The sequence below is a fragment of the Andrena cerasifolii genome, chromosome 1 (genome assembly GCF_050908995.1).
Source record: "Andrena cerasifolii isolate SP2316 chromosome 1, iyAndCera1_principal, whole genome shotgun sequence".
NCBI lineage: Eukaryota > Metazoa > Arthropoda > Insecta > Hymenoptera > Andrenidae > Andrena > Andrena cerasifolii.
The window spans coordinates 4,084,898-4,101,043 of NC_135118.1; the positions used below are offsets into that span (position 1 = coordinate 4,084,898).

Sequence of the window (16,146 nt, forward strand, 5' to 3'; positions counted from 1 at the left end):
TTAGAACACTCGTGTTTTAAAGAAACTTCGAACGATGTAGAACCAACCAAAGACCGACTGGATTTGCCAGATGGGACAAGAACAAATTACTCGATTCGTTATTTAATACCCGAATTTCGTAGGTTCTAAATATCCCCGAAACCTTGCAGCTGTTTCGAGCCTTACCAACGGAGGTGCAGAAGTGGACATGCGCCTCAAGGGTTTTCATCGCCCGTTTGTTGCGCGTGTCCCACACTCGCAGGGTCTTGTCGTCAGAAGCACTGACGATGAACTTGCCACCAGGGTGGAAGACGATGCCGCGCACCCAATTGTCGTGTCCCAGGAGGGCGAACAGACAAACGCCAGCACCGACGTCCCAAACACGGATTACTTTGTCTCGCGAGCCGGACGCGAGGAACGGTCCTTCGTGGGCACCCTTGTTGTCTGCCCCTGCTGCTGCGTTGATCGATGCCCTTGCACTGTCCGGTGCCCATGCGATACACTCTACTACGTGCTCGTGGTCTCTCAGTTCAACCTGGAAGGCGTGGTAAACTTCGTATAAAGCTATTCTTACAATAATCCACAGGCTGCGAAGCGTGCAGAAGTTGAAATCAACTAACATTATCTATCCTATCTGTACGCGGCCTCTAAAAGGATGTCTATATTTCTTATCCTGCATGAAACACAATCTCAAAACACAGTGTAACGCACATGCAGATTTCTAAGTAGACATTTCGGATGTGTACATACATCAACGCAATATGTTTTATACTTTAGAGGCCATGTACTTATCCTTGTCTTTGCCGCGGAACGTACCTTTGTTTCCTTTGTTGCCACATGCCAGACTCTTACTGTTTGGTCGTTTGAGCAGCTAGCGATTAGCTCTCCGCAGGGACTGACTCTGGCCATTCGCACCCACTCTCTATGCCCCGTCAACGTCTTAACACAATAACCTGTTGTCACTTCCCAGATTTTGATGGTCTTATCCCTAGAGGCGCTCACTACGAAATCCCCTTGTGGCACAAACGCAACAGAGCTGACACTGTGATCATGCCCGTGCATGGTTTTCACACAGGCGAATGACTGGTGAAAGTCCCATAATTTAATAGACATGTCTGCACTGCAAGAGACTAACAGCTTTCCGGAGACGTCGAATGAAACATCCTGCACGCTGTCAGTGTGCCCCTTCAGTGTTCTTTCAAATTCGCCGCTCTCGAAGTCCCACACCTGGTGAAAAGCGATAAGAGGCTGGCTTACTGGGCGGCGAACAAGAAGGGTCGATAGTTAACTGGTTGCAACTTCGAAACGAGTGTATAAGAAATAGAAACCCACAAAATATACACTATGAGATGCGCGCGAAAGGAAATCTCGCAGCTCATCTCATCGAGGGCAGAAATCCCTTTACCTTAATGGTGGCATCTTCACTGGCAGACACTATAAGACTAAAAACTGGATGAAAAATAACTCTGTTGATGGGAGCTCTGTGTCCAGTGAGACTGTATTTTTCAGGTGGCCTTGGTATCCACTCAGACGGTGATCTTTTGCTGCGCGTTGGTGCTCCTTCGATGAATTCCTTCTCCGCCTCAGAAAGTTTGGATTCCAGTTCCATTACCTGCAGTATCATCGAACAATTCGTTAACTCTTCAGCCTTGGTAACTATACACTTCCCACCCTCTCTAAATAAGAGCTCATCTACACTGAAATGTATCGCTACATAATTATAGCGCACACGATGCAACATAGGATCTAGAGACAGGAAGACTTTATAATCATCTTGCCTTCTTCTGCAAGCGTATCACAGAAGTCCATTTCTTCTCCAAGAGACCCCCATACTTCCTCTCCACCTCACCCGGCATGTCGGCTTCCTTCTTGAACGCTTCGAGCGCATCTTGGTAGCCATTGGTGCTGAGGTAGTCCGCAATCGCCTTATTTCTGAAAAGGTACATTAATTATTCTCTCCGCCAGATTTGCAGCATTGCTTGGGACCTGGCAGTTGAAGCCGTTGTTAGGTGGTAGGAATAATTCATTAAGCAGCGCAACATGTACCGATTGTCTCTCAAAATGTCTAGCCAAGAAAATGTTAACCCTGCGTCACACGACACATTTTAAACCAGGGGTAGAAGGATAGCTAAGCCGCTATGAGCGGAAAGTGATACAAGCAAGTGTGACCCCGTCATAAATTTAGCAGCGAAGGATGAACGTATAATTTGAGCGTTTAAGCTCCATCGTTTCTATCCTATCCACAGCGCGATTATATATTCCCTGTGCGTTTAGGAACAATGATCCCAGCCAGGAGTATTATTAATGGACCCAGTAGGAATAGTACGATAATCCCAGGGCCTGTACAGTCTCTCGATAATGACATTTCACTGGCAAACCGTTCGCAACGTAGGCAGATACAATAGAGGCCACAGGTTGAGTACGTGGGAAAGAGATTGAAAGTCGGGCAGAAATTATGCCGGGGTGAAAGGCCTGAAGTCGGTCGTTCGTCTCTCTGTTCACCTGCTTCCACGTGATAGTACGCGCGCGTGCGAATTATCACCGGGAGAGTTATGTTCCGCGGCGCGGCGTCCGAACACCGGCAGCCGAGCCCCGCGCTTCGAGACCTCGTTTTCACCGAATCACGATAAATCTACCAAGGAAACCACATTGCCTCCCCGCTGGATTTGCTGCTAATTATGCAAATGCCCGTGAACGAGAGGCCGCCGATTAATCTCAAGGGGAAAGTTGAAAACGAGAGGGACGGGTCGAGGCCTGACCAACCAGCGACGGGGCACCCACCCATTTCTCATCGATGTTTGCGGGCCAAACGTGAAATTGTTTCGGCCGGTTTTAGCTCGAGCTGACGGCACAGCGAGCGGGCGAACTCTGCCAGTCTTCTACGGAGGAGACGATCCCTTTTTACTCTCTCTCGCTCCTCTTTCCCAGCCTGTTCCAACACAACCGACGACGGGTATCGCGCGCATAGGATGATATAAGGTTTCCCATCGCGGGTACGTGCGTGCAGCGCGGGAACTACGCGGCGAGCTCCAAGCGCGGAACGCAATCGTGTCTTGGGCCCGAATCATCCAACCGATCGTTTCTCGGGTGATTAACAAAAATCGTGCGCTAGCGAATTATGCAACTCTTCTTTTCAATGGGGCTAACAAGACTGGCACGGGTGGACTGTTAGATCCTCCACCTCGCCGCGTTTCACGGTGCTTATGGTGGTGAGGTTGAGGGCAGGGCCGTTCCTGGGTTTTGGCCGCTCAGGTGCAAAAACAATATTGCCGCCCTTATTAATTCAATATTCCTTAATTAAGAATTCAATATGCAGTGTATCTGTACATACATAATTTTAAACAGTTTTCATGGAAAGAGTTTCGATTATTGTTCTTATTAATCAAAATTTTACATATAACAAACGGCCCGGGGCCGCCTCTAAGTTTGGCCGCCCGGGTGCGGGGCACCTTCTGCACCCCCGCCAGGAACGGACCTGGTTGAGGGGGAGGGGCATGTCTTCAAGCGACCAATTGATTTCGCTCTGACTATGGATGCGCAAATCATTATAATTTCTATGCTCATTGGACTACGCTGCGTTCCATATAAGAGCGTACCAGCGCCCCTACCGGTTTGCGACCGATCTGCGCAGCTCGCACGGATCTGACACGCGATTGGTCGTAGGCGCTTTCGCGATTGGTCGCAGCAGTTTCCCTGCCGGTTTGCTACCAATCAACGGTGTATCCCCGCGCGGAACGAGTATGCTCTAATGTGGAACGCAGTGTATATACATATTACTCATGCCTTCTCGCTGCGAATTGTCTCCGGTATAATTATATGCAACCTACCTTCTGGCGCAAAGTGTTATCGAGGGGTTCTATGCGTCATTATTCCGTTCCAGAGTATACAGGGTTAGGCGATTCAACTGTTACCTATTCAAACGACCATACTTTTTTTGGGTGAAATTATTTTTTATTCATTCAAATTACAAAAATTGGTGGAAATAATACAAATTTTAGAATCCATTCACTTTAGCTCGATGTGGCCACCTTTTGCCTTGACTATGTAGTAGGCAACCGGTATTTAGGCAACGGCCTATGGTGCGCGATCAGGCCCATAGGTGGCGTCCATTTATGCGGAGTTCGGAGGACAGGGATCGCGGAGAGTCGGCGTAGCCGTGGAGGCAAACGCGACTGTTCAGCACGCGGACGGCTTGGGTTCGATTCCCGGCACCGTGGCTCTTTTTCCGACTCCTACAGTTTCAGAAGTGGGATCCTGACCCCTTAGGCGTGCCTCTCTGATTATGGCCGAGGGCGGCGCATATGTCAGGTATGGCCTAGAGCTGTACGAGTACTTGAATATTCGGGTAGCTTGAAATCCGAACCAATCCGGGACTCGGTTTCCAAGCCGAGCCAGGTACCCGAAAGAACCGAGCGACTCGGATAGAACCAAGTGCTTGAATGTTTTCCAAGCGGCCCCAAAGAAACCGGGCGGATTGGATAGAACGAAGAGGATTGAATTTTTCCAAGCGGCACGAAAGAAACCGGGTGGCTTGGAAAGAAACGAGCGGTCCGCTCGACCTTCATTCGGACCGTTCGTTTCTTTCCAAGCCACCCGGTTTCTTTCGGGCCGCTTGGAAAAATTCATTCCGCTCGGTTCCATCCAATCCGCCCGGTTTCTTTCGGGCCGCTTGAAAAAAATTCAAGTACTTGGTTCTGTCCGAGCCGCTCGGTTCTTTCGGGTACCCGGCTTGGATCGGTTTTTCAAGCCGAGCCAGGCTCAGCTTGCTTTTTCCGGGTACTTGATCAGCTCTAGTATGGCCGAACTGTAGTAGGCAACCGGCATTTAGGCAACGGCCTATGATGCGCGATCAGGCCCATAGGTGGCGTCCATTTATGAGGAGTTCGGAGGACAGGGATCGCGGAGAGTCGGCGTAGCCGTGGTGGCAAACGCGACTGATCAGCACGCGGATGGCTTGGGTTCGATTCCCGGCGCCGTGGCTCTCTTTTTCCGACTCCTACAGTTTCAGAAGTGGGATCCTGACCCCTTAGGCGTGCCTCTCTGATTATGGCCGAGGGCGGCGCATATGTCAGGTATGGCCGAACTGTAGTAGGCAACCGGCATTTAGGCAACGGCCTATGGTGCGCGATCAGGCCCATAGGTGGCGTCCATTTATGAGGAGTTCGGAGGACAGGGACCGTGGAGAGTCGGCGTAGCCCAGGGGGGCCAAGCTTCCCTCTTTCGAAAGTTGAAGCAGAGTTTGTAGCGCCTCCTACCAATGAGGTGCGTACTAAACTGTGAAGATAGAAGGATATACAAAGAAATTGAATATATTTTCTTTTCCTAAGAGAAGAAGAAATATTCAATTTCAATGTTTATCCTTCTATCTGCTGCATACGCGTCACTGACGCGACAATCCATGGTCAGACGGCCTTAGAAAGGGTAAACCAGGGAAAGTGAGGACACTTCCTCGTGTCTGCGCCAAACATTTCTAAATGACGACGGTCGTCATGGTAACATTTCACCAACGTCGAAAGCTTGTGTGTCGTGCTCACTGATACACGTAGGTATGTGTGTGTGTGGCGCCGCAAGCGCGCCAATCAGCGGCGAGAACGGCGACACCGCGTTAGTGTCGCTCGGAACTTTAGTTTTTAAGCATTGGATCTCTCCTCGTGGCATTCAGCTTTTTCCACGGGCAAGGCTGCCACGAGGTTTTTTCTCTGTACCTGAGTTATATATTAAACTTTTATCGTTCGTTATTTACTCATAGAATATTTCATTTTTTGTGGACCTGCCTCGGCACCAGTGCCTCCGTAGGAAAGTACCCCACATGTGTGATGTTCCTAGCGCCTCCTACCAATGTGGTGCTAACTAAACGGGAAAACTGCAGCCAAACAAAGACGGCTTGGTCCCCCTGGCGTAGCCGTGGAGGCAAACGCGACTGATCAGCACGCGGACGGCTTGGGTTCGATTCCCGGCGCCGTGGCTCTCTTTTTCCGACTCCTACAACTATGGCCTTCAAACGGTTAAGAAATGAGTTGCATGCTGCACGAATATGATCTTCCAGTATTTTGGCCCATCCCCGTGCAATGGCTTTCTTCAGCGCATCCATACTGGCATGTTTTTTAGTCCTCACCTTGCTCTCCAAAATGGCCCAGATGGAATAGTCTGTAGCGGTCATCGGTACGGCAAAATATGAACATTTGGCGTACAGATGGTCGGCATGGTTTATGACACGCGCGCCAGCAAAACTATTTTTGAGTAAGCCGCTTTCCGTTCTTTTCGTGATTTGAACAAAGCATGTTTTCTTAGAGACTTTCGTTTACGGCCTCAATAGTTATTGCGGGTATCGTAAACCTTGAGTTTCTGTAGGGCCCACGGTGCGGGGCCGGCGGCCTGCGACCGGCCACGTCACGCACCTCGGGGTCTGGGGAAATCCTGCTGCGTTACCAGAAGTATTTCTCCCGCCAAATTTCACCCCCGCTATGGTGCGAGCGCGCCGTAGACGCGCGAAATAGGTGGCGCGATTTAGGGGTCCGAACGATACCGATTGGTTGACATCGGCATCGGGTCAACCAATTAGGAGGAGTTTTCTACCCGCGCGCGTCTTGCCGGAAAATTGTGCGTCCGGCAGACGTCAGTCTTCATCCTGACCTCAGCAAGTCTTAACGTTTCAGCAGATATAAGTCACCGAATAAAAGACTCACGTTGAACGTTATTGTGTGTTTCAATTCGGGAACAGAACCTATTCTTCTATTCCTTTAAGTCCATCGGATTTGCATCTGGCGAATTCGAAAGCCATTGTGTGGACGAAATCAAGTGTGGAACATGGTTCTTTAACCATTCTTGGTTCGCACGAGCTTTATAAGCCGGTGCAGAGTCTTGTTGGCATGTCCATGGTGTGCGACCCAAATGTTTGCGTGCCCACGGCTTTAAAGCAGCTTCCAAAACATTTTCCCGGTAATAAGTCGCACTGACTTTGACACCAAGCTCGGTGAAAACGAGTGGACCGCGTCCATCGGCGGTCACAGCTGCCCATACCATTACTTGAGATGGAAACTTACTTCTGGTTGCCGTTCGTAGGCTGAAATTTTCGTAAGTGCGTTCAGTCAAGCAAACACGATCATTTTGAGAGTTTATGAACTGCTGAATAGGGAAATTTTGCTCCTCAGAGAACACAATGTTTGGAAATTCGCCACGTTCGTGCAAGCGTAGCAGCTCCTTTGCTCTTTCGAGTCTAACTTTTTTTTGCTTCGGTGTAAGACCATGTGCCTTTCGGAACTCGTAAGGCTTTACCTTGAGCTCATTTTGGAACATGCGTCGGATGCTTCGCTGGGATATTTTCAGTTCTTTGGCCCTTTGACTACCACTACGGCGTGGATTTCGTTCAAGTCGAGTCTTCACTTTCAGAACCATTTCAGGTGATGTTGCTGCTTTTTCTCGTCCACCACCTCGTTTGGCAATGCTGCCTGTATCATTATAACGATTTATGGTGCGGTACGCAACCATTTTACTCACTTTGTGATGCCCGAGCTCACGAACAATAGCTGCTTGTGATTTTCCATTCAAATATAACGCAACCCCACTATTACGTTTGAATTCCATCTCGAATAACTTTTCTTCTATAAAACTTAGACGCAAACGCTTGGTGGTAGGTTGTAAACGATATAAACAGCTGTCATTGGTATGAATTTGACATAGTTGGCAATATCGCGTTGCCAGATATGCCGGTGTGAAGTTGGTAACACCTCGATCGCCTAACCCTGTAGTTTCTATTCGCGCTCGGGGATCGCGATATAATTTCAAGGGGATAAGTTTCAACGCGTAATCGGCGTTGTTTCTGTCATTAATAATTAAGCCCGTTAACGTTTAACGGAGCACGTGCGGCGCGATGGTTAACGCGGATTAATTTCATCGCGATGAAATTCAGCCAAGCTGCTGGTTATTGGAGTAAATTGCAATTCTAATTGCGGCTGAGAAAAATTCAGAATAACGCTGCGAGGCGTTTAGAAAGTGACTATCCACCTGTCCGGCGAGCCCGATCCCTCGTGGGCGATTCGTTTTCGACGGACACGATGGAAAAGCAAAGCGGCAATTAGCGAAAACATTTTCGTTCTGCTTCTGCAGATTCTGCTACACTTTCGGATCTACTTTGCGCCGGCGATACAATCGAATCCTTCCATATTTATGTACCACGTTCCCCAGATATATTCCTCTAGATGCATTTCAATGTCCCACAGGGGATTAAGGGGGGAGCCTGGTGTAGGGGGTCGAAGAAATCGATTTTTTTTTTTTGCATAAATCAATAGTTGAACATCACGATAATATGCTCCCACAGCAGCAAAACGAAATTCGAAAATTAAAGCGGATATAGCCGGTTTTGCTACGGAGCGTCAGGCTACCACAAAACTTTAAATGCGTTTTTCTCGAAACGACAGTTTTACACTTTGCGGGCAATGTAACTAAAAAAATATTCAACCAATCGACTTGGCCTTGTGCACGGATATTTGTGAACATTTTCTTCATAGTACTAAGTTATTAGTGTAATGATATTGTTTAAATAAATAACTTTTTTTTAGACATTTGAGGGAAAATTTCGTTGGAAACAGTGAACTTTTTATTCAAGAGGCCGCCATTTGTTCATTTTGCATCTTTTAAGTTTCAAATTTCTTCATTCTGTGCGTACACTCATAAACTAAAAGAAAATTGTTCGATTTCTGGTTTCAGATGAAACCAAAAGACGCTGCGTTGCCCGCAGTGCAATAATTGCGTCGCCAACGGACTGGGCATAACTTTGTTATTCGCCGCTCTTTTTTAATAATTTTTTTTTTGTTATATACCTTAACCTGTTAATACAATATCCTGAAAGTTTCAGAAAGATCTATCGAATACTTTCTTTAAAAAAAATTCCCGAAGAATGCCTCGATTTTCATTTAGTTACACCAGGCTCCCCCCTTAACGAGTTCGGTGCAATTCGGTTCCTTGCGCGAATCACGCTGCGCAAGAACCTTGGAGCAGAAAGTTTGAAGGTTTATCGACTCAAAAATTGCGAAACAGATTGCAAAGGAACGTCGTGCCAAGAAAGGAGGAACGAAATAGCGAGAATAACTCTGCGGTGATTTCCCGGCCCAACTATCCGGGGTCTTATACTATTATTTATCCTCGGAGTCGTGTTTTCACTTCATTTTCGCCACCCAACCTAACTTTACTAATTTCTCCACTTTTCAACGTACAGCCTGTAACGCTGTTACCTTATAACTCCGCAACAAATAGTTTAATTTCAATGCGGTTCTTAGGTTACTTAACAGTGGCGGATTTAAGGCGGTCGAAAAGAGGCGAATATTTGTGAATTTTTTTTGAAGAAGCGGAAGCGTATATTTTTACAGAACTTTTTGCGATTAAAAGAGCAACATTTAAAGAACATTTGGTAATTTTTTCATAGAAAAATATTTACGTTTATAATAAAATAACACGCGACATCCAAGAAGCATTTTTGAAAATTTGGTTTTGCGGTGAGCATTGCCATTCGGAACCAGATTATCTAAAATCAAAAAAACAAAAAGGATTTCGTTAGTATATTAATGTATCCTGAGGTTGACGGAGAGAATTTTCTGAAATATTAAGTTCAAACAAAATGGCGGCTATTTAAAGTTGAAATCCTGATTTTTTCCTGCAAAAATTACACGAAAAAATCAGGCTTTCAACTTTAAATAGCCGCCATGTTGTTTTAAATTAATATTTCGGAAAATTCTCTCCGTCAACCTGAGGATACATTGATATACTAACGAAATCCTTTTTGTTTTTTTGATGTCGCTTGTTATTTTATTATAAACGTAAATATTTTGCTATGAAAAAATTACCAAATGTTCTTTAAATGTTGCTCTTTTAAACGCAAAAAGTTTTGTAAAATTATATGCTTCCCCTTCTTCAAAAAAAAATCACAAATATTCGCCTCTTTTCGGCCGCCTGACTAGGTATAACCCCTTAAGGGGTTGGGCCACCTTGGACGGAGCAAAATTGCAGTCACTTTCGGCATTTTTTTTTAGGAAGATAATGAAATGAACAGAAATTTTAATATAAAGCCTGTTATTGTACAATTCCCGCCGGAAAAGATCATATTTTTTTTTCCTACAAAATGGCGACGGTAGAGCAGTAATTCGCAAGATTTTGAGGAGCGACGTTCTCCACGGTGTTCAATTATTCTTAAAACTTTACGTAATAAGAAAGTGCAAAGAAAAAAAAAATCGTTTTTTCAAAACATTCAGGGTGGCGTGACCCCTTAAGAGAAAAGGCCCATGTGGCAAGCGTTCTGTGGGGCCCATCTTTTTCGGGGAAATGAAGAGGTAGTTTACTAAAAACTTGCCAAGTGTAGTAGTAAGGAAAAAAATGTAGTGTTTCGATACTTGTACCTAATCATAATCTTGTTTGTAGATGGGGCCCTGGGGGGCCTTCTGGGCAGGGGCCAGAGTTCGGAGGGAGTCGGCTCCAATGATGGAGGGGGAAGCACCTACAGGAGTGGTGGTTATGTGTGCATGGACTGCGCAGGCGTAACCACCACTCCTGTAGGTGCTTCCCCCCACCGCTCTTGTAGGTGGTTTCCCCCTCCATCACTGGAGCCACCTCCCTCCGAAATCTGGCAGGGGCCCAGGTGGCAACTGCTCATCAGCCGCCCTGTTAAATCCGCCACTGTTATTTAACTGTCTCGCTTTACAAGCGAGGGTGCTCCTAGGGCCAAAAACAAGGATCGAAGATGATCCTTGACTGTGCGTACCTACATGAAAACGTCGAGGGCGGAAAAGAATATTATCAAATAAATCACAAAAATTAGAAGATAATAATAATTACAAAAAAAAAATGTGAAACCAAAATGAGCTGCAAGTACTTATGTACACCTTTATAGGTGCTTTCAGGGAAATACTTGGCATGGCCAGACAAGGTCAACGTATCGACGAATAAGAATTATTTAAAAACGCAAAATACTGAAAGTATACTCATATTGTCAGAGTTTTAAATTGACAAATTATCTGAAAGCCCGCGAGAGGGAAGGTATGGGTACCGATGATCTGAGACTACCTTGCCTGAAAACACCTTTACGTACTTAGCAGCTCATTTCGATTTCACATCTTTTCGTTACTTTGTAATTATTATTATCTTCTATTTTTTGTGATTTTTTTTATAACAATCTTTCCCGTCCTCGACGTTTTTATGTACTTGACGTAATTTTTTTACTATTCTGAAGTTTGTTATGGGGTACAGGATTATAACCTTCATGTACGAACTAAAATTAATTACATAACCATGCCACCACAAGTTGCAGAATAGTAAATATTCACTTATATACATTCATGCTAATATTTCTCGTAACCATCATTTTCTACGATTAGAAAAAAAAAATTTGTTCCAAGGGGGATTTGAACTCAGGACAAAAAATTGGCACGCAGGCCCGGAGTCAGTTTTGCCACGACTATTCCAAAAAAACATAATGGTTACTTGTATATTTTAACCGTTATATTTTCAAGAATTTTTGTCTTCATTAGGAACCCACCGCCCAATTAAGTTTCATTGAAATCGCACCCTCCTCCCTTCATTAACACAGAGTACCCCACAGCAGTGGACCGACCAACTCCAACCAACTCCGAGCGCCTAAAATTTCAATGTCAAGAGCCCAAGCAAATCGCTCGCCACTCGCACGTTCACTTTCAAGAAAACTACATACGTTGAATTTTCAAGGGCTCCCTGTCACGGCAGCAGGGATTGTTAGGGAAACGCATAACCGTCGTTAAAACGCCGCCCCTAAGCGATTGCTGGTTTCGCCCCCGTTTCAACATTCGAAACCCCCTATTTGCGCAGAGCGCTGAGTATTGATCCCGTCGCATCGCGACTTTCCCCTGTTATTTTCCACTTTCTTACATGGTTAACAAAACAGAATGGGAGAAACGTAAGCCACGTATGGACTGGGAGGAGCTGTATCGATTGCTGGCTCCCGTTGCAGCCGGAGCCTATACTCTCCAAACTTTCGTTGCGCGCACACAGCGCGTACACTCTGGTGGGCAAGTGCTCTGGCCAACTCGAGGCATCCTTAACGATCTCCTCGCGCCTACCATCTCTCTGCTTTATCGCCTCGTTAGGAAATCTAGGATCCCTTTTCCTAACGCGTTCAGCTCTGCGAAGAAGCGACTCCATTACAGCACGGACTCGTTATAAGCCCCGACGAACGGGGCGAGCTCTTAACGTGTTGTGGACACTATTCCGCGCGGTCAACGGTTTCGTCGAATGCATGCGGAGAGTTTGGGTGACCCGAGTGCGTGTCAAGAGTGTGTGTGTTGTAAGTGTGAATCTCGGGGAGCGCAAGATAAGAATGGATGAAGGCAGTCCTGCAGAGTCCGTCCAACGAGAGGCATCATCGCCTGAACCTATTCTTTATAATAAATTAGCCTTTTTTACTTTTCCACGAGTGTGCAGTTTACTCCTGCCCTGATCACCTAACATCCCTGCAGTATGTGTGCGTGATGTACCTAGCGCCTCCTACCAATGTGGTGCTAACTAAACGGGAAAACTGCAGCCAAACAAAGACCTGTGATGCCAGATCGGGGACGGGTTCCCTCGAGAATTTCCCCCACCTCGCGCACACTACGCCGGAACTGCGTATCCGTGAGTTGGACTCCGAACCGCCGAGCTCACGGACACGCTGCTCCGGCGTAGTGTGCGCGAGGTGGGGGAAATTCTCGAGGGAACCCGTCCCCGATCTGGCATCACAGACAAAGACGGCTTTGGTCCCCCTGGCGTAGCCGTGGAGGCAAACGCGACTGATCAGCACGCGGACGGCTTGGGTTCGGTTCCCGGCACCGTGGCTCTCTTTTTCCGACTCCTACAACTATGGCCTTCAAACGGTTAAGAAATGAGTTGCATGCTGCACGAATATGATCTTGCGGTATTTTGGCCCATCCCCGTGCAATGGCTTTCTTCAGCGCATCCATACTGGCATATATTTTAGTCCTCACCTTGCTCTCCAAAATGGCCCAGATGGAATAGTCCATCGGATTTGCATCTGGCGAATTCGAAAGCCATTGTGTGGACGAAATCAAGTGTGGAACATGGTTCTTTAACCATTCTTGGTTCGCACGAGCTTTATGAGCCGGTGCCGAGTCTGTTGGCATGTCCATGCTCTTAACGTGTTGTGGACACTATTCCGCGCGGTCAACGGCGCGAGTGAGAGAACCCAAGAGGCTCGCGCTCGTTCTCGGGTTCTGTGGCTCTCGTCCGAAGGATGAAATGGTGGGGATAGTCGCCGAGCGTACAACGTATGGTAGGACCGCGCTTATAACGAGTGCGTGCTGTACACACATTTTCCCCTCTCAGCTCTTTTGCCGAATCTCGGGAAGCAGCACCTAAGCAGCGCAATGATTCATCGCGGTTTTCGTTCGTCGACATTGCACAACTTCCAGGGAAGCAAAGCTGGCAACGAGGTGTTCACATCCATAGAAGTGCCCTCTGCTCGACTCAATTATTTCCACCTGCCAGACTTTTCCAACGGCAATCTATTAATATCCATCCCGCTGAATCCCAACGTTTTCGCGTTGCATATGCAAGGCGGGGTTGCGAATAAGGAAGCAAAACGGCCAAGTCGAGGTATCGATTGCTCCTGGATCAATGAACGTTTTAACAATGCGGATCGAGTTTCACTCGACGACGAACGAAGACCCGAGACCTGTTCGGGAAGCAGTGGACGCAAGAGGCCACCTGTAATGATCGATGAAACCCTTCGTCTCCTTATTCCTCTTAAACGCACTCGTTTGCAGGCTCTAATACATCCGATCAGCCGAACTTCCGCGTGACATGTGTCTCCTTCGGAGAGCCCTGGCCCCTTCAGGATTTCAATGAAACCAGAGCCAACTCAGGATTCGTGTATGCCGTGTGCGGGACTCCTCTAGTCGCATTGCGTAAGCATAGACGCTGAACGCCTATGGGCGTTCCCCGTACGCTGCATGCCATGCACTATAAAAACACGTATGTAGATACGTGTATATGAGAGTTCGTAGCACCTAAAAGGTTAAGTGCTGTTCATTCGTTTCTTTGAACGTCCACCTCGAACTTAGAAATTTCCCAACCATCCAAGTTTCATGTGTGGTAGAACGCAAGTACTTATTAGTGTAACTATAAGATCTAGGTGTTACCTACTCAATTAACGAGTCCTCGACTTGGAACTTTCAGGAAATGCTCCCATCGTATCTGTTGACCGTACTAGTTGAAAACGCCTAAAGGCGTTTTCCGCTCGTACACTCCCTCCCTCCCTCTCTCTCTCTCTCTCTCTCTCTCTCTCTCTCTCTCTCTCTCTCTCTCTCTCTCTCTCTCTCTCTCTCTCTCTCTGCATACACGTGTTCATACCATCCAAAGGGTTAAAAGGAAGGTACAATTGATACTCATCCATACCTCATCACCTCGAAATTCCCAGTATAAACTTTTGCAAAGATTACCTTTATATGCGAAGGGATAACCTTGTGAATTTCCTCTCAAGTGATTATCATGTTTAACGCTCATTTACTGTGTTTGACGGAGCACAGTCCCCCGCCCCTTTTTGCAAACTCCAGTTTAATTAAAAATTCCCGTCGAACTAGCACAGCTGATAAGATTTGCATGAAACTTGAGAGTGTAATTTACAAAGCAGACAAAGTGTCGATCAGCATGCCAGCTGTGGTGAAAAATCTTAAGATTATTTTTATCAAACCTCTAGAATACTGTGATCTACCCAAATTTGAATATTGGACTGGTGCCAAACTTAGACCATGCAACAATTTTTAATGGATTCGTAGGCACGGCAATGTTACTCTAGAATACACATTATTGCAAGAGGAAATAAAAAATGTTTTGTAATAATTATTACAAATAATTTTTTTAATAATTTCTTTTGGCAAATAATTTTTTGTTTTTATGCACAATTATTTGATTGCGAGCCAGTTTTAATAGATTTCAGTAAAGGAGGGTAAACAATTCAAATAACGGGTAGGGGAGACCGGGGCTAGATGTTACAGGGGCAGGTTGTTACAAAGCCGTTTAAATTTTTTTTTTCTTGGACTATCACTTCGGCGATGAAGTGGCTGATGTGTTTCAACCGTACACAGCTGTGTGTGTTGTTTCTTTTTGGTCGGTTCACGCGTTGCCACTTTATTACAGCTTCTGGTGTTTTCGGTACTAATAGTAACTTTTCTCTTTCTACTTCAATCTTTTCTACCGAACAGATAGATAAATGTATGTTAATTAATGTCACCACGTTTGAATCAGTGTTCCTTTAGCTACAGATTCGTACCAAGAACATGAGAATACACCAAACTGGTATGAACTTATAGCTTTTTATACACAATGGTGTCAACCGGGGCAAGTTGTTACACAAGACAAGGGGCATGTTGTTACATTGTATTTAGTAATTAATTTATTAATTTAACCCTTTCGACTGTTAAAAGAAAAAACGAAAAGTAAAAATCAAAACCTAAAAAGATTTTATTAAAAAATTTTAAAAAGAAAACTCATGACATAAAAATAAAATAAAAACATACAGTAAAGAAGAGGCAGGTGAGAAATAAAACCCCCACAAATAATAGACACAAGTCCCTGTATGAAACGGACGACGATAATTAGTGCAACTGATTTCAGTAGTTTTTTATTATTTTTTTAAAATAGATTTTGTATTGTATATTTATTGTAATAGATTCTTACCATTAATAAATTTACTTTTGTCCAAGAAAATATAATTATCTCGATTATCTCGACACGGCATTTTTCAAACTGGGCGGATTAATAACTCAGTCAATTTTTATCGGAGTCACTTGAAATTTTCAGGGAATACTTGTAATAAAATTATCCTCATTCAAGCGCACAAGTTTTTTGATCGAATAATTCATCTAATCGTAACATTGAGAAAACATGTTGATTTTTTATACCTATTCTTCCAAAGTCTGCCATTTCTTTACATATTAATATTGTTTTTTATAAATCTGTACGCTTAACCGAAGCTATCGTAATATACTTTAAGAAAACGTTCGAATATTTCAATTCAGAGCAAACATTGAAAAGCTACACGACCGCACGTTTTGTAATTTTTCTTACGGGGCATATCGTCATCGTATGCTGTGGCCATTCCACACAAATTTTTTTCAATCTAGGAGCATAGAATATTAGTTAAATTATAGATAT

General features: G+C 45.3%; 1 protein-coding gene across 1 annotated transcript in view; it reads right to left on the bottom strand.

Moving 5' to 3' along the window:
* Lis-1 (LisH and WD40 domain-containing Lis-1) overlaps nucleotides 1-16,146 on the bottom strand; it is a 46,787-nt gene that overhangs the window by 3,970 nt on the left and 26,671 nt on the right. Inside the window, exons 3-6 of the mRNA XM_076824123.1 lie at nucleotides 1,758-1,911; nucleotides 1,385-1,591; nucleotides 796-1,206; nucleotides 166-514 (exon numbers count right to left, since the gene is read on the bottom strand). Of these exons, the coding sequence (XP_076680238.1) occupies nucleotides 166-514; nucleotides 796-1,206; nucleotides 1,385-1,591; nucleotides 1,758-1,911 (1,121 nt within the window). The remainder of the gene's footprint in view (nucleotides 1-165; nucleotides 515-795; nucleotides 1,207-1,384; nucleotides 1,592-1,757; nucleotides 1,912-16,146) is intronic.